General features: G+C 47.1%; 1 protein-coding gene and 1 long non-coding RNA gene across 3 annotated transcripts in view; one reads left to right on the top strand and one right to left on the bottom strand.

The window, feature by feature from the left end:
- Window positions 1-24,408, top strand: part of CPSF3 (cleavage and polyadenylation specific factor 3) — a 44,679-nt gene extending 20,271 nt beyond the window's left edge. For both annotated transcript variants that reach the window (XM_006140834.3, XM_027773533.1), the window contains 11 exons: window positions 1,933-2,108; window positions 3,327-3,485; window positions 5,248-5,394; window positions 8,428-8,580; window positions 12,461-12,569; window positions 13,924-14,022; window positions 15,817-15,911; window positions 17,964-18,051; window positions 20,281-20,350; window positions 21,734-21,830; window positions 24,202-24,408. In XM_006140834.3, the coding sequence (XP_006140896.1) occupies window positions 1,933-2,108; window positions 3,327-3,485; window positions 5,248-5,394; window positions 8,428-8,580; window positions 12,461-12,569; window positions 13,924-14,022; window positions 15,817-15,911; window positions 17,964-18,051; window positions 20,281-20,350; window positions 21,734-21,830; window positions 24,202-24,303 (1,295 nt within the window). In that variant the 3' untranslated portion in view covers window positions 24,304-24,408. The remainder of the gene's footprint in view (window positions 1-1,932; window positions 2,109-3,326; window positions 3,486-5,247; window positions 5,395-8,427; window positions 8,581-12,460; window positions 12,570-13,923; window positions 14,023-15,816; window positions 15,912-17,963; window positions 18,052-20,280; window positions 20,351-21,733; window positions 21,831-24,201) is intronic.
- Window positions 21,840-27,674, bottom strand: part of LOC114008588 (uncharacterized) — an 8,848-nt gene continuing 3,013 nt past the window's right edge. Inside the window, exons 2-3 of the long non-coding RNA XR_003550102.1 lie at window positions 26,516-27,580; window positions 21,840-22,653 (exon numbers count right to left, since the gene is read on the bottom strand). This is a non-coding gene — a long non-coding RNA (uncharacterized LOC114008588). The remainder of the gene's footprint in view (window positions 22,654-26,515; window positions 27,581-27,674) is intronic.

Below are 27,674 nucleotides of genomic sequence, written 5' to 3'. Positions count from 1 at the left end.
CTTTCCCTTTCTCTCTCAGTCCCTCCAGTGAGTGCACACGCCCTGTAGCAAAATGTAAAGGAAAAGAAAAAGTCTCCTTTCTTACATAGGATTAATTATCGCTTATACTTCAAGTAGAAAATAATATTCCCAGACTACTCAACCTTTCCTTAGTCTCAGTTTTGTAATCTACAAGGTAAAGGTAAATCTTTGTAAAACTGTTGTGAAACTTAGAAATGATAAATGTAAATTGATTACATTTAATACATTTCGTAAATGCGTATGCACCTAGTAGAATTAATCATGTTTTTTTGACCATACTATCTTTTTTTTTTTTTTTGGAGAGGTTTTCGCTATAGGGCGCGTGCGCTCGCCAGACAGAGAGAGACATAGAGACAGAAAGCGAGAAATCACCCCCCAGGGGGGATGGTCACGCCGCAGTCCCTTCTCCTCCATTCTCCTCTCAGGATCTTGGGCATGCATGCACACGCGCCCGACGTGAGTTTTAAGCCACCGGGTACGGGATGCGAACCGCGGTCAACTATGTGGGAGTCCAGCAACATAGCCATTACGCTAACTGCTGGTTCCCTTGACCATACTATCTTTTATAAAATTTTGAGATTTAATCAGAATTTCCCCTTAAAATAAGCTTTCTTTTTACATATATATACATACACTTTTTTTTTTTAAGAATTACTTCCTTTATTTTATTTATCATTATTGTTATTTTCAATTTGATCAGAGCTAGACACAAAGTTAAAAAGTGAGAAAGCAAACTGACAGGCCTGGGACTTGAACTGTGGTCAGCCATGTGGGAGTCCAGTGCCTCTAACCACCTTGCCATCTGCTGGCCCCTTGACTATATATTTTTCAAGTGCTCAAAATCAGTTTAACTCTTGGCAGTCCTATTTTGTAATTAGAGAACGGGTTTTAAGTCTATTTAAAATTAATAATACTTTTTATTGTATTTTATTTATTCATTCATTCATTCATTCATTCTATGGATGAGAGGAAGACAGTCTCCGAGTAAAGTCTTGATGCCACGGTCCACCCCCAGTATCAGCCAGCCAGAATCAGGGCACCTGTGTACCTGACCCGTCAGAGAGGTCTCCAGACGCATACTAGAAACCTCTCATGGGTTGGCCTCACAGAGTATTGTAGTTTTGTTTTGTTTTTGGAGAGGTTTTTGCTATAGGGTGCGTGTGCTCACCAGAAAGACAGAGAGAGACAGAGAGTCAGAAAGTGAGAAATTACCCCGTAGGGGGGATGGCCACGCCGCTACCCCTTCTCTTCCCAGGATCTTAGCCATGCACACACATGTCTCAAGTCCCAACTTGAGTTTAAGCCACCGGGACTCCAACTGCGGTCAACTACATGGGAGTCCAGCGACATAGCCATTACACCATCTGCTGGTCCATGGTTTTTCTTTTTTTTTTTTAAGAATTACTTTATTTATTTATTTTACTTATTAATTTGATGAGAGAGAGAGGGAAAGTGAGAAAGCAAGCTGCCAGTCCTGGAACTTGAACCATGGTCGGCCATGTGCGAGTCCAGCACCATGCCACCTATTGACCCCACAGAGTGTTGTGTTTTAGTCACTATGCCACCATCTAGCCCCTTTATTGAGACATTTTTTATTTAAAACCATCACACAATTCGGTGTCTCTCTAGAGTACAGTGTTGCAATCTGTTATTCAAGATAAACTTACACAGAATCATTAAAAGCCTCCCACTCTTTGATCTGTGACCGGAGCATTCTGTGAAGGTAGAATACTAGTATTTAGAAATATATTCTGGATTAAGGGTCAGGCTAGATTTTTCTTAAACTTTAAAATGCATGTATATGCCTTAATGGATTTCTTGGTTGTCTGATTACTAAAAGTCACTGTGTGTCGTTTATCTGGGCTCTTCAGCCCCGTAACGAGATGGTGCCTGTCCCCTGTGACCCCGCAGATGAGTACTGGCAGAACCACCCCGAACTGCATGACATCCCCATCTACTACGCCTCATCCCTGGCCAAGAAGTGCATGGCGGTGTACCAGACCTACGTGAACGCCATGAACGACAAGATCCGCAAGCAGATCAACATCAACAACCCCTTCGTCTTCAAGCACATTAGTAACCTCAAGGTGAGCGAGGAAGACAGGGAGGAGCCTGGGCTTGGTTCCTCTGGCTGAAGTCTTGGCTCTTTTCTGTAGGCGTGAGCTTTCTCCAGGAAATCAGAACTCCAGTCGCGGGCATTCTGTCTTCGCTGAAGCAGATTTTGGCTCTTGAGCCAAGTCTCCTTGTCTTCAATATTTGCTAAATAACTTGGATTTCTTTTGCCATAGGGATAAAAGTCCAACAAGAAAAATCGAGTTTCTCTATTCTCCCTCCAAACTAATCATCTTTCTGATTAGCAGTGTAAACACCATACATGAAGGTGATTTTTCCTGTGTTTACTTGTCTATAGCATACAACACAATGTGATTTTACTTAATTAAAAATAGATTCTTTTGAGCCAGCAGATGGCATGGATATTAAGGTACTGGATTCGACCATGTGGGCTGACTGTGTGGTTCAAGTTCTGGACCTGGCGGCTTGAAAATCATGCCAGGCGCTTGTGCATGCATGCCCAAAATCCAGAGGAGACTGGAAGAGAAGGGATTATGGTGTGGCCATTCCATCTGCGGGACAATTTCTCCCTTTCCCTGTCTTTCTCTCACTTTATCTCTCACACGGATGCATGTGCCCTATATCAAAAAACAAAAAAACAAAAAAACAACAACAAAAAAAAACAAAATAATTCATTCAAACTAATGTTTTAATCATGATAAATAATGTCCAAAATAATTTAAGCTATAAGTGTTCTTCCAGTTATAAGTAGGCTTTGTTCATAAATTATATATTTTTTCAAATTAATTGCATAAGAGTTAGAGCCAAGTTTTCCCCAGAAACAACGTTAAGCCTTTTGATTAGAGTTCCAGGCCAGCTCAAAATACTCGCAAAGCATGCAAAGCCATTGTGAGTCTGTGGGGAAATTTCTTGCAGAGTTCTCTCTTAGGTCGGCAGAAACCCATTTGACTTCCTTTTACCTTTCTGCCTGCCTGGGAGGCACAGAGATGTCCTAATGGCCCTTTCGCCACAGGTTGGTTTGGAGATCAGTGTGGGCTTCCTGCTTCATTGCTTTTCTCTCACTCCCAGTCTAAACTGTTGAGGAGCTCAGCAGTCGTCTTCAGGGGTTTACGAGTCTTGTCCTGGCTCATTTAGTTGTGTGATTAGTCTTTTACCTACCTTGCTGTTATTCCTTTAAAAACACTCTGTGAAACCCTGGTAGTTATCAAGCTTACCATCCCTTTCTTTCTTAGAGCATGGATCATTTTGATGACATCGGTCCCAGCGTTGTGATGGCCTCCCCAGGCATGATGCAGAGTGGCTTGTCCAGGGAGTTGTTCGAAAGCTGGTGTACTGATAAGAGGAACGGCGTCATTATAGCAGGGTACTGTGTGGAAGGGACGCTCGCCAAGGTCAGTTTTGGTCTCGGGCTATTGGGTTATTTTTAATCGAAATTGTTGATTCCCAATCTTCACAGATTTTTCCACAGAAGTAGTTCTTTAAATGATACATAAGTTTCAAGTGTTAGAAATGAAGCTGGAAACAGGTGGCAAGAGGTGTTTATAGGGACGGAGATTATGCAGAGGCTGAATAGCGTAGGAGCCCGAGGTGCTGAGTGCACACATTGCATTTGAGAAGTGTTCGTTTAGATACACAGAAACCAAATCAAACAGGTAGGAACTACTGGAGACAAGCATGACTGCCCACGGCTGATGAAAAGGAGGCCCCTAGGAGGCATTCTCACAGACAGCTGTAGAATGTGTTCCAGCTGACTGCTCCTCTTCCTGTTATGGAAGGGCTGATGTTTGCGCTTAGGGATGTAGGCATTGCAGCGTACGTGAGCAGCACCTGAGAGGCAACGTCCGAATACCCACGCATCACGTCCTCATCCTCTTACCATGAACTTCTGTTTTGTTTTTTGTTTTGTTTGTTTGTTTGGTTTTATTTTGAGAGGTTTTTGCTGTAGGGCACGTGCGCTCACCAGAAAGACAGAGAGAGACAGAGAGACAGAAAGCGAGAAATCACCCCCCAGGGGGGATGGTCATGCCTCAAGCCCTTCTCCTCCATTCTCCTCTCGGGATATTGGGCACACACACATATGCACCCGGCGTGAGTTTAAGCCACCGGATTCGGGACTTGAACCCCGGTCAGCTACATGGGAGTCCAGTCACATAGCCATTACACTAACTGCTGGTCCCTCTGTTTTGTTTTTAGCAGTATAATATGATCCTTATTTTGGTCATTTGTATTATTTTATCTTCTTCTATAAAGTCCTTTGAGATGCTATTAACTATATATTTAAAGTAGATTTCTGTTCTTAGGCCAGCAGGTGGCATGGCGGTTAAGGTGCTAGATCCCATATGGCTGGCTGCACAGACTGGATGTGTGTGCATGTGAGCCCAAAATCCCTAGAGGAAATTAGAGCAGAAAGGATTGCAGTGTGGCCATCCCCCTTAGGGGGTGATTTTTCACTTTCCCTTTCTCCCTCTCTCTGGCAAGCACATATACCCTAAAGCAAAAGCTAAAAGCAAGAAAGAAGTACATCTGGGGACCAGCAGTTAGCATAATGGCTTTGTCACTGAACTGCTATGTAGTCAACTGCGGTTCTAGTCCTGGACCCGGTGGCTTAAACTCACGCTGGGTGCGTGTGCGTGCACGCCCAAGATCCCTAGAGGAGAATGGAGGAGAAGGGATTGTGGTGTGACCATCCCCCCCGGGGGGTGATTTCTCGCTCTCTGTCTCTGTCTGTCTCTAGCTTTCTGGCGAGCGCACATGCCCTATAGCAAAAACCTCTCAAAAAGAAGGAAGGAAGGAAGGAAGGAAGGAAGGAAGGAAGGAAGGAAGGAAGGAGGGAAGGAGGAAGTACATGTGTTCTTTATATAGATGCTCCTATCTGGGAAGTGACTAAAACACAAGAATAGTTGGGAATACAGGTTTGTCCATTGCCAGCACTCCAAGTGCACTGTTCTGATTAATCTGCTTACTTTCCTCATTACATGTGGGCTTGATCAACAATATCAGTTATTTCATATTTATTGCTCCATAGTATCAGAATGATTTTTTATACTGAAAGCCCTACATTTAACATGAGAGTTTATGGATGCATGGAGAAAATGTGTTTTTTCTTTTCTTACTGGATAATTTTCTTCATTTGTTATTTTTCTGTTTTAACAGCATATCATGTCTGAACCTGAAGAAATCACTACCATGTCTGGGCAGAAGCTACCACTGAAAATGTCTGTTGACTACATCTCTTTCTCTGCTCATACAGATTACCAGCAAACCAGTGAATTTATTCGTGCTTTGAAACCGCCTCACGTGGTTAGTCTCTGGATTTAATTTATTGTGTTAACGGGGAAGAAGGCATGCCCAAGAAAGCAGGCATCCGCCAGTGCACAGATCGACAGCAGCCTGCGTCACCGCGGCCCTCTGAGCAGGCTGGGCTTGCGCTCGTGCTGGGAGCCGACCGTGGCCACGCCCGCGGCAGGCTGCTGTGCACGTCACTTGCTCTCTTATACTGACTCATTCACACCACCCAGCCCCAAATTTAGTGTTCCTTCTTTTTTTTCTTTCTTTTTCTTTTTCTTTTTTTTTTTTAATAGAAAGGTTTAGCACATGCACTCTCCAGAAAGAGAGACAGAAAGTGAGAAATCCCCTCCGGGGAGCGGATAGCCACGCGACAATCCCTTCTCCATTCTCCTCAGGATCTTGAGCATGCACGCGCACGCACCCGGCATGAGTTTAAGGCACCAGGTCTGAAACTCGAACCACGGTCGACTCCGTGGGAGTCCAGTGACTAACCATTAGGCCACCTGCTGGGCCCCAGTGCTCATTCCTTTACTTTCTGCTGCCTCTCCAGTATCTGAAGAGCAGCGTGTTTGAACCCTAGCTCCTTCCCTGTCTTGCTGATGTCCTCATCGGGAGGCCTAGTGTCCGTCATCGTGGTGACTAACACTGATAGTGCCTGGTACACGGCCCCTGTTAGCACCAACAGCTCAGCTGTGCAAGGGCAGTCTGGAGAGAGGGAAAGACAGGTCATGGGATGCTCGAAGTTTAAGGTTCAGGTAGGCAGGGAAGCCACTGCGGAGCTCCGCGTTACTGTGGATGTTTGCATTTTTAAGTTTCTCATAGTTATAAAATAGGTCTATATTTTGGTGGGATTAGGAAGGTGAGTAAACAAAATAATTACTTTTAATTAGAGGAGCACTAACGAATATGTCTATAGAAAATAGATGAAGTAGCTTTTTCAAATATATTGAAAAGTGGTTTGAAGGAAATGTTAGTTTTGTTTGTTGCTTTTTAAACTTTTTTCTTTATATTTTGGCTTTTTAAAATATTTTTAATGTGGTAAAATATATATAACATGGGGATAGCAGGTGGTATAGTGATTGAGATGCCGGACTCCCACATGGCCAGCTATGGTTTGAGTCCCAGACCCAGCAGCTTGAAACTCAAGGCAGGCACATGTGTGTGCATATCCTAAATCCCAAGAGGAGAATGGAGGAGAGGGATTGTGGTTTGGCCATCCCCCCTGAGGGGTGATTTCTCACTTTCTGTCTTATATATATACACACATATATGTATGTATTTTATATGTAAAATCTGAAATATGAAATTTGCGACTTTAATCCTTTTTAAATATAAATTCAGTGGCATTGCATTCACAGTACGGTAACACTATCACTGCTGTTTGTAAGTGTTACTTTCTTTACTCAGAATAACTTGTGCACGTACACGAGGGGGCTGGAGAGGACCCTTGAGAGGGTCTTGTCGCCCTATGACCCCGTCTCTAGGGCTTCAGTTTGCCGGGGTCTTGGGTGTGCACCCAAGTTCTTCTTTCTTCATTTATTTCCTTCCCTGAGAGAGGAAGAGATAGAGCTTCCTCTAGGTCTTCATGCCATGATCCACCCCCGCTTTAGGTAGCCTGGACCATAGTGCACACACGTGTGCCCAGCGTGCTCGGGAGGTCTTGACCCCAGGACCTTTCTCATGGTGGGTCCAGTGCGTAGTGACCATGTCACTGCCTGGCGCCCCCTCCCCCCCAATTCTTTCTATTGTAGTCCAATTGTCTGGGTTGAACTCGATGCTGGCCTTCCTCCGTAACCAGCTCCAGCAGACAGGCATCTGCATGGTAACTTGTAGCACTAGCGGTGGTGGTCGGTGAGCGGCACTAACAAGCATTTGCAGAATATTGACTGCCAGCTACTCTGGAGCTAGTGCTTCACGTGAGTTGAGTTCCTTAATCTTCATAACCAACAACTTGTTTTGTGGATGAAAAAACTGAAGTGTTAAAAAAAAGCAAACTGACGTGTCGAGTCACCTGGTCCAGGTCACGTAGCTAGTCAGCAGTGGCTCCAGGGTCTGCGCTCAGGCGGTGGGCTGTGCCCTCTCAGTGATGCACTCCATCTAGTGAGGATGCCTCCGTGGCCAGCCGGGGGAGCACCCGCCATCGCTGATAGGCTGAAGTGGTCTGTGTAAAGTAGTTACTGGGGAACAGCGAGAGACTGGTAGCTAATGTGAGGTCATAAATATTTCACTCTTAATGTGTTTATTTGGGGATGAAAATCACATTAGAAAGTGTTTCTTTTTGGTTCTGAATATTGTATGTGTTAGTGCTTTAATACACAGAAGGAAATATCACAATTCATTTTTCCCCCTTCACAAAAAGCTTCTTTGGAAAGTCTTGGTAAAAAAATCTAAAGAAAAGAGTGGGTGTTTTCTGAGCTCGTAGGAGTAGCAACCTTTTGACACAAAAATCATTTGCATTTAAAGTTGGCGGTGACTATAGAAATCCCCCAGTCCAGCCCTTTAACAGAGACACAGAGAGTTGTCTATCATTACTGGTGAAGACTAGAATAGAAAAGAAGCTTCTTTTTCTCTTAAAAATAGGTCCACATGAGGGACCAGGTCCACGTGAGGGACCAGCAGTTGGTGTAATGGCTATGTCGCTGGACTCCCATGTAGTCCACCACAGTTAGAGTCCTGGATCCGGTGGCTTAAACTCATACTGGTTGCGCGTGCGTGCATGCCCAAGACCCCGAAAGGAGAACGGAGAAGGGATGGTGGCGTGGCCATCCCACGCCCTGGGGGGGGATTTCTCGCTTTCTGTCTCCCTGTCTTTCTGGAGAGCGCATGTGCCCTATAGCAAAAACCTCTCCCTGCCCCCCCCCCAAAAAAAATAGGTCCACATGAGAATCTTTTATATCTAAACAGATGAAAATGCCTGTACAAGTTTGACTGGCCAGAGGTTCTCAAAAATGTAGATTCAAAACCACGCATATGTCTGTATTTCATGTAGTAACTTTCTGAATCAGTGATGTCTCCCTGTGTTCTTTTCAAATGTCTTTTGTGTAGATTTTAGTCCATGGAGAGCAGAACGAAATGGCCAGGTTGAAAGCAGCACTGATCCGCGAGTACGAAGATAATGACGAGGTTCACATAGAGGTGCACAACCCTCGGAACACAGAAGCAGTGACCCTGAACTTCAGGGGAGAAAAGCTAGCCAAGGTGAAAGGTTATCGTTCTTAACCTTACCCATGTTTTTTCTGCTGGCGAGAGTATACCTCTTAAGAAAATAGACCTCCTTTAATAAAATGGTGACAATGTGTATTTCTGTCTCGTTGGTATACTATGAGAATTTCATCCTTATGACTTCTAGGCTTCCTTGGGCGTTTTGTTTTGTCTGAGAGATTTCTGCTCTAGGACCTGTGCGCTCACTAGAGAGAGAGACAGAATGCGAGAAATCATCCCCCCGGGGGATGGCCATACCGCAATCCCTTCTCCTCCATTCTCGTTCAGGGATTAAGAGAAATTTTTTGCTATAGAGCATGAGTACTCCCCAGAGAGAAAGCGAGAAATCACTCCCCGGGGGCATGGCCATGCCGCAGTCCCTTCTCCAGTCTTCTCTTGGGATTTTGGACATACACGCACACGTGCCTGGCATGAGTTTTAAGCCACTGGGTCTGGGAGTCGAATCGCAGTTGACAGTGGAAGTCCAGCGACATAACCATTACGCCGTCCGCTGGTCCCCCTTGTTTTGTGTTCCCATCTTCTGTCAGAGGGCACATGTGCTCGTGGGGGTAGGCGGGAAGTGAGAAAACGGTCATGCTGCACGAGCCCCCGCCGTGCTTCTCAAGCCGCTGGTCCCACACCTGAACCATGCAGGTGGCCACGCGGGACCCAGCCACCTTACCCAGCACAGCACAGGCTGGCCCACACTTCTCTTAACCCTGCCAGTTCATGAGCTGCAGACGGAGAGTGTTCAGGCAGATTAGACTGGGTGAGGTCCCGATGGCGTCCAGTGTGGTGGCGCTGTAAGCCACTTCCCTTCTCCACGCCCGCACCTGAGGGTGGGCACGCACATGACCGCTTATGCTGCAGCCTCTGCAGCGTGTCCACTTCTGGCCGTTCTCTTCGAGAACTGAAGGAGAGGCCTGCCCATATCTCTAAATAGATATGTGTTTCTGTGGATATGACAGTATATATTTTTCAAAGAATTTTATTTCATTTTATTTTCATTTGACCAGAGAGAGAGAGAAAGGGAAAGTGAGAAAGCAAGCCTCTAGTTCTGGGATTTGAATCACAGGCGGCCATGTTGGGATCCAGTGTATTAAATACCCTGCCACCTGCTGGCCCCATTATATATGTGTTTTTAAATGGTCCTTTTAAGAATTCTTTTGGGAGGCCAGCGGGTGACATGGTGTTTAAGGCACTGGACTCCCATGGGGCCGACTGCAGTTCAGTCTCAGACCTACAGCGTGAAACTCATGCTGTGCACGTGTGCATGCATGCCCAAAGTCTCGAGAGGACAATGGAGAAGGGATTGTGATGTGGCCATCCCCCAGAGGGTGATTTCTCACTTTCTGTCTCTGTCTCTTCAGCAGTCACACATGCCCTATGGCAAAAATCTCTCAAAATCATTTTTGCTAATGAAATATGGTATTTCCAGAATTTAACACTGAAATATAGTAGTTAGAGACCAGCAGTTGGTGTAATGGCTATGTCGCTGGACTCCCACGTAGTCGACCGCGGATCGAGTCCCGGACCTGGTGGCTGAAACTCACACTGGGCGCGTGTACGTGCATGCCCAAGATCCCAAGAGGAGAATGGAGGAGAAGGGGTTGTGGCGTGGTCATCCCCCCTGGGGGGTAATTTCTCGCTTTCTATCTCTGTCTCTCTCTGTCTGTCTGGCGAGCGCACTGCCCTATAGCAAGAACCTCTCCAAAAAAAAAGAAATATAGTAGTTAAAACCTTACCTGGGATTTTAAAGGGATGCTGTAAGAAGTCTGCATTTTTACCTCTGTTGGTCAAAAACCTGTTTTTGTTTTGTTTTGTTTATGTTTTTGGCATTGGGAGTGTGTACTCACCAGAGAGAGACAGACAGTAACATGGCTAGTGAGAAATCACCCCCCCAGGAAGGATGACCATGTTACAATCCCTTCCCCTCCATTTTTCTCAGGAATTTGGCATGATTTTCAAGCTGCTGAGTCTAGTACTCGAACCACGGTCAGCCACGTGGGAGTCCAGTACCTTCACCACACAACCTACTGGCCTCTGATCAAAAATATTTTTAAGATATATCCAAGAGAAACTTTTAAATTATTTATTTTATATAAGATATGTGTTAATGAACAACTTCACAACGTGTTTTGTTTTTCCGTTTATTCTAGGACATGTGTGCTCGCCAGACAGACAGACAGGGGAGTGAGGAAGCGCCCCACAATCCCTCTCCTCCGTTCTCCTCAGGACTTTGGGCTTGTGTTCACATATACCCAGCATGCTTCCCTAGCTGTCTGGTCCAGGACTCAAACCATGAAGTCGCCCATGTTGGATCCAGCCGCCTTAACTACCGCACCACTGGGCAGCCCCACAACATTTTTAAATATGTAATGAATTAGACATGAAGAAGGTATTGGCAAATATAATTTTTTTGAGAGGTTTATGCCAACTGCTGGTCCTGACAAATATAATTTCTTACAGTTGAACTTGAGGGAAAAAAACAGATTAGCAAGATTAATATTATAAGGTTTTCGTTGCCAAAGAAGAGCAGGTAGTTGTGTTTTCTCCTCAGTCAACTATTTACAGAGCTTTGCAGGGGCCGTTTGAATGGCTTTTCTTATGCTTGAAGAAAAATATATTCAGCTGAAAATCTATTTTCCAAACTCTCCTGGTTGAGATTTGGGTAGGAATAAAGGAGATTTGCAATCATACATTTCTAGAGATGCTGAGTTGAACTGAGTTTAACTCAGAAAACAATGTTATTCTGTTTTTTTTCAGCCATAATTTAAATTATTTTTATTTGAATTGCCAGAGACCAGGTGCACTTGGCAGAGAGAAATGGAGAAACAGAGAGGGAGAAAGCACCCCACAAGGGGCAGTGCCATACTGAGATCCCTTCCCCATTTCTCATTCCTGGTGGGACTTGGAGCACACACGTGTGTGTCTAGTGTGTTCTCAGACCTTGCAGTCGGCCACGTGCATCCCACTCTCTTAACTACTACGTCATGAGACCGCTCCCATAGTGTCAGTTATTAAAAATCATTAGCTTTAAACATGTTTTTCCTCGAGTAGCACCATAGTAAAATCAGTTTTCTAGAAGTAAACCTTTTTAGAACGTCACCAGATTTAAGGAGAAAATAACCCTAAGAAATTAGGGAACTAGAGCTATCTCCATTTACAAGGAGACTTTTAAATTGTTTATGGAAAAAAGCAATTAAAATGTGGGTTTATTTTAGTGCAAAAGCATTTTGAAATCCATGCATAGTCTTTTCAATTTTCATGGTCAGGTTTATTTTCGTGAACCTCTTGAAGACGCCTCGCATAGTTTAAGAATGTATGTGGCTCAAGCATCGTGGCAGTCAGAAGCTGCTGAATTACAGTGCCGGAAGCCACACGACTGACCGCGGGGTCGGCTCCTCGGCCCAGTTGACCTGAAACATGCCCTGCGTGTGCACCCACCTTGATTGACCTCACTTGAGATGCTGCTGTTTCAGTGTTGGTTTGACAGGCACCCACCTCAGTTCCAGCAGAACCCACTGCTGGCCTGCCCGCTCAGGGAGCCCGTGCGTTTTGGTCAGCACTTCCTGTAGGCTCCTCTGATCCCCCCTCCCTTTCTGAAGCCCCAGCACCCTCTTGATTGACGTGGTTGTTGAGCTGATGGGAAGTGACCTGAACTTCGCTGTTCTTGCCACACCTGCCCCTACGGCTCTTCCCACGTCACAAGCTTGGCCATAGGGGTATAAAACACTGTATATTTGTCATGGTTAACTCGTGTGTTGTTTCACAGTTTAGGTGTCAGTGGTCATCGTTAGGTTCAAGTGCCCGAGTACCTGCAATTTACAAGATTTTGTTATATTTCCTTCAAGTTTTTTCTTGATTGTTTTTTTAGGTCATGGGCTTCTTAGCAGACAAAAAACCCGAACAAGGCCAGCGTGTCTCAGGAATCCTTGTTAAAAGAAACTTTAACTATCACATACTTTCTCCTTGTGACTTGTCCAGTAAGTATACTGTTAAATGTAAAATAGAATTTGCTCTTAGCTTTGAAAGAACATCTGTGGAAAACTCTCTTTCCCACGTGGTCAAATTTTAGGTAACAACCAAATAGTAAAATAGGAATAGGTGAAACTCAGTGACCTGATTAACTGTTCAGGAAAATAAATCTTCCTTTAACTATTGAAACATTTAAAGTATTTGTGGCATCGCTTTTTTCTTAGTTGGAAACTTACATCCCCTTCCAAGAGGTGGCTATTCAGTTGACCCCTACACAGGGTGCGGAAGTGACTTTGGACCCCCAGAGAATCTTTTAGAGTTTTATGGCCTGTAGTTCTATGACTTGCTGAGCCCTTCTGTGATTCACTATCCCAAAGTTAGGGTCTAGACTGGGGAATAAAGGCTTCTGTGGGACCAGCAGGTGGCGTAGTGGTTAGTTGCCAGACTCCCACATGGCCGACTGTGGCTTAAGTCCCAGACCCGAAGGCTTGAAACACACTAGGTGCAGGTGCGTGCCCAAGATCTCAAGAGGAAGATGGAGGAGAAAGGATTGCGGCATGGCCCTCCCCACTGGGGGATGATTTCTCATTTTCCGGCTCTCTCTCTCCTCTCCAGCGAGCACACACACCCAATGGCAAAAACCTTTAAAAAAGAAAAAGAAAAAGGAAAGGTGAGAAGTGACTGACATAGAGCCTGGTGTCCCCGTCCCGTTAGAGCTCGCTCTCACCACCAGCTGAGCAACGCCAGACCCGTAGCTGCAGCCTGTAGTAGACGGTGAGGCTCAGGGAGAGAGAAGATTACACGGTGGAGATTACAAATTGCTGCTTTCTTGTTTTTAAAGAATTATTTTATTTAAATTTATTTATTTATTTTAATTTGACCAGGGAGGGACAAAGTGAGAGAGAGACAGAGAAAGTGAGAAAGCAAGCCACCAGGTCTGGCACTTGAACCGCGGTTGGCCATGTGGGAGTCCAGCACCTTTAACCACCACGCCACCTGCCAGCCCCCACTAATTGCTGTCTTTTTTTCTTTTTTTGAGGGATTGTTGCTATAGGCGGATGTGTGTCCTGGAGAGACAGAGAGACAGAAAGCAAGAAATCACTCCCTGGGGGAGGCATTCAAGGGGAGGTGCCTTGTTCCGGCTGGAGCAGAGCAAACTGGGGTCGGGGTGGGCAGAGGGGCGGAGGGAGAGAAGCCGGAATTGCAGGGCGAGCCCTGTGAGGCGCACCTGCTGGCATTCGGGAAAACACATTCTCATTTCCTTTGCTTTTACTTCATTTTTCTTTCCTCCTGGTGTGTTGGCAAGTGTGTTTTGTGGGGTTATTGTTTCTCAAAGTGTATTTATTTGAATTTTCTCTTTAGATTATACTGACTTAGCCATGAGCACTGTGAAACAGACCCAAGCCATTCCATACACTGGCTCCTTTAATTTGCTTTATTACCAGCTACAGAAGTTGACGGGTATGTAACCATCGAATTTGTTTTCTTTGTATCTTTTCAGAAAGATAATTTCATATTTGGAAAATATGTTATTTAGCTTTAGTAATTACCTCAGAGTTGTATAAATATTATTTGTGCTTCACATAATCATGTTGTTACCACTTTTAGGTGAAATTTTTGAAAATGTACTCCTAATTTTTTCTTTTAGTTCCATATTACCTCCTGTCCTTGCTCCACTTAAAATTCTAAAACTGTGAGTAGCCTGGGACCAGCAGGTGGCATGGTGACTAAGGCGCTTGACTCCCACGAGGCAGACTGCCCTTCACGTCCCAGACCTGATGGCTTGAAAATCACACTGGGCACATGTGACCTGCCCAGAGACCAGAGAGAAGGAATCGGGGAGAAGGGATTGCCCCGTGGCCATCCTCCCTGGGCAGTGGTTTCTCACTTTCCCTCTCACCAGCTCCCTCTGGTTAGCGCATGCACCCTATGGCAAGAACCTAAAAAAAAAGAAAGAAGGAAAAAAATCAACCAGTAGTGCTTGCTGCTTTTAAGAGCCATGACAGCTGGCCAGAGGCCAATGAGAGAGTGCAGCTGCTGTTTTCTATTCGACCAGTTAGAGATTGAGGAGCAGTGACTAATCAAAAGGTGCACCCCCTCCCTGATAATGCACGAATCTTCATAGTACAAAATCCACTCTCCCCTAACCTGCTCTTCAAAGTTCATGTAGTAATATACTTCCGTAAAATAAGCCAGTATGAAGAAAATCGTTTTGTGTGTGTGTGTGTGTGTGTGTGTGTGTTAACTATAGAACCTCATGTTACAGGTTATAACATAGAAAGTTAATATGTCTGAATTCGCCTTTCATTAAAAGCACACCAGGAGGGGCATCAGCAGGTGGTATAATGGTTACATCGCTGGACTGCCATGTAGTAGCCCATAGTTCGAGTCCCAGACCCAGCAGCTTAAAACTCATGCCAGGCGTGTGTGTGTGTGTGCGTGCGTATGCGTGCGTGTGCATTCCCAGAATCCTGAGAGGAGAATGGAGGAGAAGGGATTGTGGCGTGGCTATCCTCCCGGGGATGATTTCTTGCTTTCTGTCTCACTCTGATTCCGGCGAGCACATGCACCCTATAGCAAAATTTCTGAGGGAAAAAAGCACACTAGGAATACCAGACATTTCTCCAACAATAGAATTTCCCTAGAGAATTTCCTTTTAACTCATAAAGACAAAAAGTACAGTGGAAGTAATTACCTGACAGACTTTGGCTAGTCTCATACCAGGTGTTGAGATGCCAGTGGAGGGGTAAATCTCTTGAACAAACATAGATGTTTGAACGGCCCCTAAGTCTGCTTACTGATAAAATGTTTGCTGTTGAAGGTCAAGCCTACCTAGTTACATGAATTTTTTTTTTAGAATTACTTACTTAATTTTATTACTGTTATTGTTTTTAAATTTGCCATAGGCATGTGTGCTCACTAGAGAGAGACAGAGAGACAGAAAGACAAAGAAAGTGAGAAAGCAAGCCACCTTGTCTGGGACTTGAACCATGGTCAGCCATGTGGGAGTTCAGCGCCCTAGCCACCTGCTGGCCCCTATGGGAATTTTTATAGCATATGTTGAGGTCTTTCCGTTGCTATAACCAGTAAGTATAAAACTAACTTAGATGTTTAAAAATTTGCTGTGCAAGTGACATATTAATTCCTTCATTGCGTAGCAGCTTTACTTCAGCCCTCTCTACAGACAAATGGATGATGATGACTCTGGAAGATTGCAGAAACTTACATATGCTCTCTAATTACTTCTTTCTTCAGGTGACGTAGAAGAATTAGAAATTCAAGAAAAGCCTGCTCTGAAAGTGTTCAAAAATATTACCGTAATACAGGAACCAGGCATGGTGGTATTAGAAGTAAGATAAGATCATTTATATAAAATAAGGAGGGGGAAAAGAAGAGTTTACATTTTATTGTAGAAAAAACTAGTTTCTTCCCAACCAGGAAAAAAATAATTGTTGGAAAATATGTATGTGTGTATATTTTTTCTTTCCAAGATTAGCTGTAAGAATAGCATAGCTGGACATTTTCTGTTTAGTTACAATAGCAGAGGAAACTGTGAATACATTAAGGTTCGCTATTTAGTGTATGTACTAACTATAGGTCTCTCATTTAAGTGAGTTGCAACTGATTTCATGGTACCAAGGATTATTCAGTTATATCAAAAGTTCTAAAATTCTCAAGATAAAAATGCAGTTGTTATATTAAAACAAGTTTGTCATGTAGCACTCCTTAAAACTGTGGAATTTTGAAGGTTAAAATAAACAGTAAAATGCCCCAAATGCAGCAAAGCTGGAACTCTTTCATGTAGGTAAATGTGGTTCCGCCTGTTTTCGAATGTTGACTTTCCCACTGGTGGAATTCGGACACCCAGGGCTCAGTTACCCACAGGCTGACACTGCTGAGGCTGAAGGGCTCGCGCAGGGAGTGCTGGGACCGAGGGCCCCGGGGAACCACCCTGCCTAGCGCTCCGCCTCGAGCTGGAACCGTCCATCAGTCCTGTGCATACCATTTCTTTTTAAACCAATAATTTAAAAAATCTGTCAGGGTCTCACTGCAGTTCTGTAAGATTCGTAGGCCAACAGCGACTAAGGAAACGGTCAGGAGTTACCGTTAACATGAACCCGTAAACAGTAATGCATAAAATGGTAGGGTCAGAAAAAGAGGAGCCGTGATGTGAGATCTTCAAATTTAGCTCTTGCTACCAAGTACTGTAAAAGTCTATCTTGTTCCTAGAGTTTTTCAAGGGTCTCAAGTGGCTTGTGAAAGTACTCATTAGTGATGAAAGGCAGTCAGGGTGCCCAGGCCTGGAGTCACTGGCCCGGTGTCCCCCGGTCTGGAGACACGGCACACTTTGCTGTAGCTCGGGGCACATGTGCAGTACCAGGCCATCCTCAGCCTCATGTGAGAAGCAAGGGTAAATGTGTAAAATTCCTGCCCTCTTGGGACACAACAGATGAGGACTTCCACGTAGTCGACTGCGGTTCGAGGCCCGGACCCAGTGACTTAAAACTCAACACTGGACATGTGCATGCGTGCCCAAGATCTCAAGAGGAGCGTGGAGAAGGGATTGCAGCGTGGCCATCCCTCCTGGGGGTGATCCCTAGCTTTCTCTGTCTCTCTCTCTCTCTCTCTCTCTCTCTCTCTCTCTCTCTCTCTCTCTCTCTCTCTCTCTCTCTCTCTCTCTCTCTCTCTCCAGCGAGCGCATTCACCCTAAAACAAAAATCTCTTTTTAAAAAATATTAACCTCTTAGTATATTGTCTGTGCTGCTTAAAACATAGCAGTTGGGAATTTGGGTTTGACTCCCAGCAATTACCTTGTACAAGTTAGTTTTCTCTTTTATAAAATGAAGTGGTTAGTGGTACTGTTTGTTAAGAGAATTAAAGTCTAGTGCATAGGGACCAGCAGTTAGCGTAATGGCTATGTCGCTGGACTCCCACGTAGTCGACCGCGGTTCACGTCCCGGACCCGGTGGCTTAAAACTCACGCCGGGCGCATGTGCGTGCGTGCCCAAGATCCCAAGAGGAGAATGGAGGAGAAGGGATTGTGGCGTGGCCATCCCCCCTGGGGGGTGATTTCTCGCTTTCTGTCTCTATGTCTCTCTCTGTCTGGCGAGTGCACGCGCTCTGTAGCAAAAACCTCTCCCCCCCAAAAATATAAATAAAGTCTAGTGCATATTTAAAATACTCTACCACAAAGGAAGTGTTCAGTTCCTTGTACTTTTTTTTTATTAAAAGAAAAATGAGAGTCCAGCATTACTGGTTAATTTCAGTCAACAATGAGGCAGTTAATGGCAGTGAAAATGCCAGAACCAGTCGTGTCAGGTGTGCAGTCCACGGGGGTGGGTAGTGGCGTGGTTTCGTGCTTGGCCACAGCTGTGCCTGTCTGACTGCCTTCTGCTTTCCAGTGGTTGGCAAATCCTTCTAATGACATGTATGCAGACACCGTGACCACCGTCATACTGGAAGTTCAGTCCAACCCCAAAATACGGAAAGGTATGGAAATCTACACATGTTTCATTCCGTGTACCCTGGAGACATGCTAGATGCTGGGGCCAGCAGGTGGCCTGGTGGTTAGGGCACTCCCACAGGGCTGACTAAGGTTCGAGTCCCAGACCTGGTGGCTTGCTTTTTCACTTTCCCTCTCTCTCTCTCACTGTGTCCCTCTCTGGTCAAATTAAAATAAATAAAATAAAGGTAAATAAAATAATTCTTTTTAAAAAAGATATGCTAGATGCATAACAGCACATATTATTAGAGCATGACTTGCTTTTTGTCCCAATACTGCCTTCGTAGTGTAGAGCTGGTGGTCGTGGACACTGCAATGACACTTTTCTAATAGTTCTCTTAAAAACAGTTGGTCAGGGGGATCAGCAGTTAGCGTAATGGCCATGTCGCTGGACTCCCACGTAGTCAACCTCGGTTCGCGTCCTGGACCCGGTGGCTTAGAACTCACGCCGGGCGCATGTGCGTGCGTGCCCAAGATCCCAAGAGGAGAATGGAGAAGGGATTGCGGCGTGGCCATCCCCCCTGGGGGGTGATTTCTCGCTTTCTGTTTCTCTGTCTGTCCTCTGATGCGCCCTATAGCAAAAACCTCTCCAAAAAAAAAGAGGACCAGCAGTTAGCGTAATGGCTATGTCGCTGGACTCCCACGTAGTCGATCGTGGTTCGCGTCCTGGACCCAGTGGCTTAAAACTCACGCTGGGCGTGTGTGCGTGCGTGCCCAAGATCTTGAGAGGAGAATGGAGGAGAAGGGATTGTGGCATGGCCATCCCCCCTGGGGGGTGATTTCTCGCTTTCTGTCTCTCTGTCTGGCAAGTGCACGCGCCCTTTAGTGAAAAAATCTCTCCAAAAAAAACAGTTGGTCACAGATCCCCAAATACTGCTAAAGTGAGCCAGTGCTGTTGGGGAAATTCTGTGTTTAATAAAACTTGTTGAATTGAATGGTATCTCCCTAAGGAGCAATTTTCAACCAAAGAAAACACCAGCTGAAAACCTAAAAAAAGAATCCCTATAACCTTTAGCTATCACCCTCCAACCCCCCTGTCCCGTCCTACGCGGAGCACCACGAACCTAGTTCCTGTCTCTGGATTTGCCTGTTCTGAACATTTCGTGTAACAGAATCACACAATACGTGGCCTTTTGTGGCTCTTCTCACTAAGCATAATGTGCTCACAGGTCATCCACGTAGTAACTTAAGTCGGTTCCTCATTCCTTTTTATGGCCAATTAATTACCCACTGTGTGGAATACCGTGTTTGGTTTGTGTATTCATCAGTTGGTGGACATTTGGTTGTTTCTGCCCTCTGGCTATTACTAATAACACTGCTGTGGGTGTTTGTAAGTTTGTGTGCAGATGTATTTTCCTTTCCCTTGAGTCTCTACCTAGGAGTAAGGTTACTGGGTCCTAGGTTAAGGCTCTCTAACTTTCTGAGGACCCGCCAGACAGCGAATTCAGTGCCACTTTGCTGCCGGTGGTAGACTGCGAGGTATTTGGTGGTGCACCAGGGTATTCTCCAAACCACATGCAGGCTGGCTTGTCTTCCTAAACTGTCAGGCTACTTTTGACAAGTGACTTTAAATATTAATTTAATAGAATGCTAGATTTATGTAACATTCTAGATACAACAAGACTTCAGAGGGACCAACAGTTAGCGTCATGGCTACGTCAGTGGACTCCCATGTAGTTGACTGTGGTTAGAGTCCCGGACCCAGTGGCTTAAATTCATGCCGGGCATGTGTGCATGCATGCCCAAGATCCTGAGAGAAGAATGGAGGAGAAGGGATTGCGGCGTGGCCATCCCCCTGGGGGGTGATTTCTCACTTTCTGTCTCTCTCTCTCTGTCTTTTTGGCAAGTGCATGCGCCCTATAGCAAAAACCTCTCCAAAAAAAGAAAGAAAGAAAAAAACAAGACTTCAGAGATCCCAGAGCTTGACACATGGCCCTAGAACTCCCAGAGTTACACATTTTACTCACTTCTTGTAAATATAAAGTTTAAGAAGCTGTAGAAATAAGATTAAAGGTGAAAGCAACCTTAAATATAACTATGTGGTTCTCTAATAAGAACATGAAATAAAGTGATAAAAACACTGACTTGCTCCTTGGCGACCTGTGAGACACGACACGCCAGTCCATCCTGCCCGTTATTGGTTATCGCGTTCTGATTATTGATTGGGGAATTATCCGAGAAGGAAGTAAGAAAATGACCTGTCGCTTTTTACCCAGGTGCAGTGCAGAAGGTCTCCAAGAAGTTAGAAATGCACGTGTACAGCAAGAGGCTGGAGATCATGCTGCAGTGAGTCCTCGCCCCGCGGCTCAGCCCAGTACTGAGGGAGGGCCCGGGCAGGGCTCAGCGCAGGGGCGCCGCTGCTCGGGGGCTGCTTCTCCGTCAGGAGGGAGCGTGCCAGCTCCGCACCCGGCGACTCCCAGTGCCCCCCCCGGGCCAGACCTCTCTGTCTTACGATGTCTCACCTCCATGTTAAGACTGGCAGCGTCAGCAGAGACTAAAACATTATCCCTAGGCCCAGCTAGTGCCATGGTTAAGGCGCTGGACTCCCACATGCCCAACTGTGCTTCAGTTCCTGGGCCCAGCACCTGGAAAATCACACTGGGCATGTGCGTGTGCCCAATATCCAGAGAGAACAGAGGAAAAAGATTGCAGTGTGGCCACCCCCCGGGGGTGATTTCTTACTTTCCCTCTCTGTGGGTGGTGAGGCCACGATCCCTATGGCAAAAACCTAAAAACCATTGTCATCACTTAGGACAAATGCCAATATTTGAATGTCCCTGTGCCTTTAAAGTTATCTTCGGCTCAGCCACTGTGGCAATGTCCTGGCACGCTGGAAGCCATGTGCCCAGAACCAGGCTCAGATCCCTGGGCTGGCCTGAAAACATGCCCGGCGGGGGCACACTTCCTGAGGGCTTATGGTTTTTCTGTATTTGAGATACTATAGTATTTTATAAAATATCCCTAGTCCTGGATTCCTCAGCCCACCCGTCCAGACGTCCTGGTAACAAACTGTCGAAAGCATAGGCGGTCCATCTCACGCAGCTCAGCACAACACGGCCAGTGCTGACGGCCCGCGGGCCGACCCGTGTCGTGAGGCCACCCGTTCCCCGGCCACGGCCAGCCTACCGATGGGACCGCTTTTCCTCAGCGCTCTGTCACTCATGGGCACAGAGCTGAAGGTAATGGTTGAACTGCAGCTCCTCCAGGACAGGAGAGTGTTAGGGCTCTGTATCCCCGTCACCCAGCACAGCTGTACAGAAGGTGCTCGGTAAACACTGCACTGAGTACTCAGGTAAGGGTTTGGAATGAGGAGTGGCCAGTTCGTAGGCGCAGGCGCCAGCTAAGCGTAGGTACCTGCATTTGCGCAGCAGCCCGGCTGCTCACTGGCCGCGAGGCTTACAGCAGTCCCTGCCCGTCCCTTCGCTGTGCCTCGTTTCCCTCTGGGAAAGAGGTCCCGTACCAGACTGTTACGGGGGACGGTGATGTGCATACCGTTGCCTGACCGAGCGGAGCATTCTTAGTGAGCAGCCGCTGTGTATTTTACCTATTCTATGACATCAGCAGATTGTATACAAGTAGTAGCGAATGATCCTCAGGCGTGAGTGGGTGATCTCCCCACACCTGTAAAGCTGGACTTCCCACCAATGCTGCGTCTTCGTTCCTTTGAAGGGACATATTTGGAGAAGACTGTGTGAGTGTGAAGGACGGCTCCGTGCTCAGCGTCACGGTGGATGGGAAGACCGCCAACGTGAACTTGGAGACCCGGGTACGTAGTCGCACGCACACGTCTGCACACCCCACGGCGCCCTGCTGGGTTTCCGTGTTTCCGGTCGGTGTTGTCTGTCGTCATGTTTACACGGTGGTTCGTATTATTACGTGTGCTTTTCACGTCGCTGCACGGCACATCGACCCCCTGCTCCCCTCCGTGACGCCCCTCGGCGTTTCTCTCCTTCGGCATCCAGTAGATCCAGGTTTTTCAGAGAAGCCTCTTCTGCTGGCACCAGCGAGATCCAAGTTTGCCTGGTTTCCAGACAGTAGGGTTGGAGCACATGGGGCCCTCTCGGGGCTCACACCAGTGGATCCTGCGTAATCTACAAGATGAATAAATATCTCTTCCCTGCAGGGATTTACTTACTTCAGTAGAATAAGCTAGAAGCATAAGCAAGCCATCCCCTTGTAGGAGAATGTAGCTGTGAACAAAACAGGAGGCTGAGGCTCTGGACTCCCACAGGGCTGACCGCAGGTGCAGGCCCAGACCCAGTGGCTGAAATCACAGCAGATCTGTAAGTGTTTAAGTTTAGGCCCACTAAGTTAGCGGACACACAGATTGGTAGTACAAGGACCCCCATGCATCGTATTGTCGGTTTAAATTAGAGGATATGGGCCCTCCTGGGGACAGCTGGTAACAAATCAAACTACAGCAGTGAAGGCCACATGGCCGAGCACGGGTTTGGGTACCAGGGCTGGCTCTAAAAATGCCAAGCAAGCTCACCCCACCCAGGATCCAGGCGCTGGAGGGCTGAGGCGGGGGGGGACGTGGGTGATGAGCCAGTCCGGGTGGTCCTCTCTGTTGTGTGCTCACATGCTCCCTGTCGTGAGTAAAGGAGAGAAATTTTTAAAAATTAAATAGATGGAAGACGGATCTAACGCAGTGGTGCTGGAAGCACAGGGAGGTTTCTCTGCACTGCTCTGGGGGGTTACTGGGGGTACCTTCCGCCGGGAACTGCATCAAAGGCTTCAGAAAAGGAAGGCCTTCATCCACAGTTGGATTTTAGTCCACGTAGCGGATTTAGCCACAGAGAATACCTAGACGAGTGCAGACACTGCTGCTGACACACACACGGATACCTGCTTCAGTACAAAGAGCCCCAAACCCTGGCCGTCTACGGTAGTGAAACAGCCCGTGACCGGGTGCCCTCGGCCCTGGCCCGCACGCGCAGTGCGCGCTGTGTCTATGCATCGCCGAGGGAGGGAGGGAGTCACGAGGCAGCGTTTTCATAAACTGTCCTGTTTCTTACTTACTTTTTAAAAACAATTTATGTTTTGCATGAGAGGAAGAGACAGACAGCCCTCACAGGGGCCTCACTCAGCATCCTACCCCCACCCCCGGCTCAGCCGCTGGCCCGGGGCACCGTATGTGCTCCTGGCGTGTACAAGGTCTTGGGACCCACCCCGGGCCTCCCCACGTGGGCCTACACCGCCCCGCGGAGTGTCGCACTGCTACCGCACCACACTGGCCCGTTTCTGTTGTAAAAATACATACATGGGGCCAGCTGGTGGTCTGGAAGTTAAGGCACTGGATCCACATGGCCTGTTCTGTGGTTTGAGTCCTGGACCCAGCAGCTTAATTTACCATGCCGCGCACGTGTGCGTGCGTGCCCAAAATCCCAAGAGGAGACGGGATTGCGACCTGACCACAGGACTGTGGCTTAACCCTTCCCCATGGGGGGGTACTTTCTCACTTTCCCTCTGTCTCCAGCAGGAAAGTGTAGTCGCTCTCTGGCAAATGAAGAGTAACTCGGTTTTTAGTGCATTTCCATGAGTGTAAACCAGACGCTGAGCAGCCGACCACACCCGGTGCTGCTCAGTAGTCTCGCTCAGGCTGACATCCTTGAGCATCGTCCTTGAGCATCCTTACAGGACCACATAGGGGCCTTTCACAAAGTGAGTGTCATTGACCAGACTTGGCCCCAAAGGCATTCCCTGGCACCTCCCCAGTTCTGTAACTAGACTCAGTTGCACGCGTGCCCACGGGAGTGCACGCAGCCGTTCTGCTCCATGATCAGTCCTGTGGTGACCTCCACCCGACAGGACGATTGTTCTCGAAGAGTGACAGTGTGGTTGGGGCGCTGGATTCACACATGGACAACCACAGTTCAAGTCCTGGTCATGGGACTTGCAGCTCACACCAGGCATGTGTGTGTGTGTGTGTGTGTGCGCGCGCGTGTGTATGCCTAGAACCCTGAGAAGATAATGGAGATGGGATTGCAGCCTGGCCATGCCCCCAGGGGATAATTTTTTGCTTTTTCCAGAGAGTGCACCTGCCCTAGAGTAAAAAAAAAAAAACCTCAGATGTTACCTTTCATGTAGTCATTCCACACTCCTGTTGAAAGGCCTGTCTGTGCTTTCACTTTCAGAGTGTAGAATGTGAAGAAGGCAGTGAGGACGATGAATCCCTCCGAGAAATGGTGGAACTAGCTGCGCAGAGACTCTACGAGGCGCTCACGCCAGTTCACTGACAGCCCCGTCCCCATCCCCGTCCCTGTCTCTGTCCCCGTGCGTGTTTAAACCTTCTAAATACTTGACCCTACTTCTGTTACTGCAAATAAAACATGCTAGTTTCTCTGGGATAGCCTGTTTACTTTTGACTTCAAATCACTGCAGAACTAACCTGCCCCCCCCTTCTTTTTAAATATATTAATTCTGTTTCCAGGTGAATATGCTGACGCCCATTGAAACTATTTTCTTTTTTTTTTTGATGGGGGGAGAGGTTTTTGCTACAGGGCACATGCGCTCGCCATAGACAGAAAGCGAGAAATCACCCCCCAGGGGGGAGGGCCACGCCACAATCCCTTCTCCTCCATTCTCCTCTCGGGATCTTGGGCACGCACACACACGCGCCTGGTGTGAGTATAAGCCACTGCGTCTGGGACTCAAACCACAGTTGACTACATGGGAGTCCAGCAACATAGCCATTACGCTAACTGCTGGTCTGAAACTATTTTCTTTTTTAAGAATTATGTTACTGGGGCTGGCAGCCCCACTTTGGAACTTTTAAGATCTGCACTTAGCAACTGCGTAAGAGTTTGTCTTACCGTCATTTTTTCTATTTCTTTTTAGGTCTTTGCCATAGGGAGCCTGCACTCACTAGAAACAGGGAAAACGAGAGATCACTCGCCCCCGGGGAGGGGGAATGGCCACACCGCAATCCCTTTTCCTGGGATTTTGCACATGCGTACACACACGGTGTAGGGTGGGAGTTTTCAAGCCTCCAGGTCCAGGACTTGGACAAGGTCACCGATGTGGAAGTCCACCTTCACTATGCCACCCTTTACTTCTTATGGGAAGAAGATACATGGCGGTCTGTATTTTTATATCCGTACTCTGAATTTGACTGAATAGGGATCATCATCCAAAACTTTTTTCAGAATTATTTATTTTATTTATTTATTCATCCGTTTATTTTAATTTGAACCAGAGAGAGAGAGGGGTGGAGAGGAGGGAAAGTGAGAAAGCAAGCCACCAGGTCCAGGACTCAAACCGTGGTCGGCCATGTGGGAGTGTCCAGCACCTTAACCACCACAGCACCTGCTGGGCCCCATCTTTTAAAAGTTTTAAGCCTCAGGGCCAGGAGGTGGTGTGGTGGGTGGGATTTTGGATTCCCACGTGGCCTACCGCAGTTCGAGTCCTGGTGGACCTGGTGGCTTGTTTTCTCACTCCCCGGCCCCTGGTGAATGTTTCTATCACATTTAAAAAATAATAATAGTGATAGGTAGGTGGCATGATGGCTAAGGGCACTGGACTCCCACGTGGCTGACCGCAGTTTGAGTCCTGGACCTGGCAGCTTTCTCTCTCACACATACTCTATTTCTCTCTGGTCAAATTAAAATAAATAAAAATGAATAAATAATTCTTTTAAAAAATAACAATGATGAAAATAAAATCATTATTTGGGGGGAAAAGTGAGTTTTTTTAAGAGAGATTTTTGTGCATGCACTCACCAGAGAGAGCGAAAAATCACCCCCCAGGGAGAACAGCCATGCCATAGTCCCTTACCTTCCATTTCCCTCCTGTGATTTTAGGCACACATGCACATGTGCCCAGTGTGGTTTTTATTGAGGTTTTTGCTTTAGGGCGCATGTGCTTGACAGAGAGACAGAGAGACACTGAGAAATCACCCCCCCCAAGGGGGATGGCCACACCGCAATCCCTTTTTTTTTTTTTTTGAGAATTTTTTGCTATAGGGCGCGTGCACTCACCAGACAGAGAGAGACAGAAAGCGAGAAATCACCCCCCAGGGGGGATGGCCATGCCGCAATCCCTTCTCCTCCATTCTCCTCTCGGGATCTTGGCACGCACGCACATGCGCCTGGCGTGAGATTAAGCCACCGGATCTGGGACTCAAACCACTGTCGACTACGTGGGAGTCCAGCGACATAGCCATTACGCTAACTGCTGGTTCCTCCCGCCCCCAGTGTGCTTTAAGCTGCGGGTTTGGGACTCAGACCCCAGTTGACTATTTGGAAGTCCAGTGATGTGAACAGTAAGCTATCTGCTGGTCCCCCAGAAGTTTTCCACCTCTGTTTCTTCCCCTCTGATACTTTCAGGTACTCCTGCCAAATGCCTAATTTAATTACAACTTTATTTATTTATTTTTAGAGAGAGATTTTTTGCTATAGTGCGTGTGCTCTCCCCAGTGAGAAATGACCCCCCCAGGGGCGAGGGCCATACCACAATCTTTTCCTCTTGGGATCTTGAGAATGCGGGCACAGGAGCCCAGTCCAGTGTCCGTTTTAGACCACCAGGATTCGAACAGGGGTCGACTACGTGGGAATCCAGCGACATGACTTTCAGGACTCGGTGTTTTCTTCCTATAGTAGCTACACGTCCAGTCAGGGACTCGGATGTGGTCAGGACTTGTCTTGGGCTCTTCGACTGGACTCGGATGTGGTCAGGACTTGTCTTGGGCTCTTCGGGCGTCTGGGGTGGGAGTTGAGTCCAAGCTCCTGAAGCAGTGGGCTCGAGGCTTGCCAGTGACTCCACACAGGGGCATCTGGCCCCTAGGGAGCAGCTCAGCCCAGTCAGGGACTTCGGTGGCACCTACCTCAGCGAGAATGGCCTGACTGCCACCTCTCCTGGGAGGGACTGCACACTGCCTGCCCCTACCTTCAGGACCAGCCTTGAGCTGACAGGGCTCTCGGGTTGTAATCCCAGCTGCCCCACTGGGAAACTTAGAGCTGTTGGATCTGACACCTTAAATACAATTTACCTAAAACGGCCTACGGACTTGTCTTTGGCCTCTTCCAAAGGTCCGTGTGTCACCTACTTATAAATGTCACAGAGGATTTTTATAAATGTTTAAATTTAGTATAAATTGAAAAATTCACAGAAAATACACACTTCTTGTAGTTTACAATGCAGAAGGTGTGCAAGGTAAAGAACAGGGGGGGCCTTCCTCTCCTCACTCTCCCCTGCGCAATCTGCAGTCCCAGTTAACAGGGACCCTAACTTCCTGAATCTGGCGGGGTCCCCAAATGCACGCAATTCTAACCGCTGAATTCCGCCTTCAGCCCCCGTCGCCTGCTCGCCTGCGTCCAGGCGATTCTGCAGCCTCCCTTGCTCAGAGCCCTCTGGGCTTCCTCTCTGAGGACGAGGGGCAGGCTGGCCACGTGGCAGGATGCACACTGCGCCGGCTCAAGTCCCAGTCCCGGGCCCAGACAGGGGCTTCCAAAACGCGTGCCGGGTGGATGGTCGCACTCTCGGGGTGCTCTCCTCTCTTGCTCTCTCGCGCACGCCCTATAGTAAATTAAAAAAAAAAAAAAAAAAAATCATGGTGATGAATAAAGATTTTCCCAAATTCTGGTTTTCAACTGAAAGTTTGACTTTTAAT

This window comes from Tupaia chinensis, unplaced genomic scaffold, assembly GCF_000334495.1.
Source record: "Tupaia chinensis unplaced genomic scaffold, TupChi_1.0 Scaffold000045_1, whole genome shotgun sequence".
Classification (NCBI taxonomy): domain Eukaryota; kingdom Metazoa; phylum Chordata; class Mammalia; order Scandentia; family Tupaiidae; genus Tupaia; species Tupaia belangeri.
The sequence above is the reverse complement of the archived record's forward strand: the minus strand, read 5'-3'. Positions and strand labels throughout refer to the sequence as shown.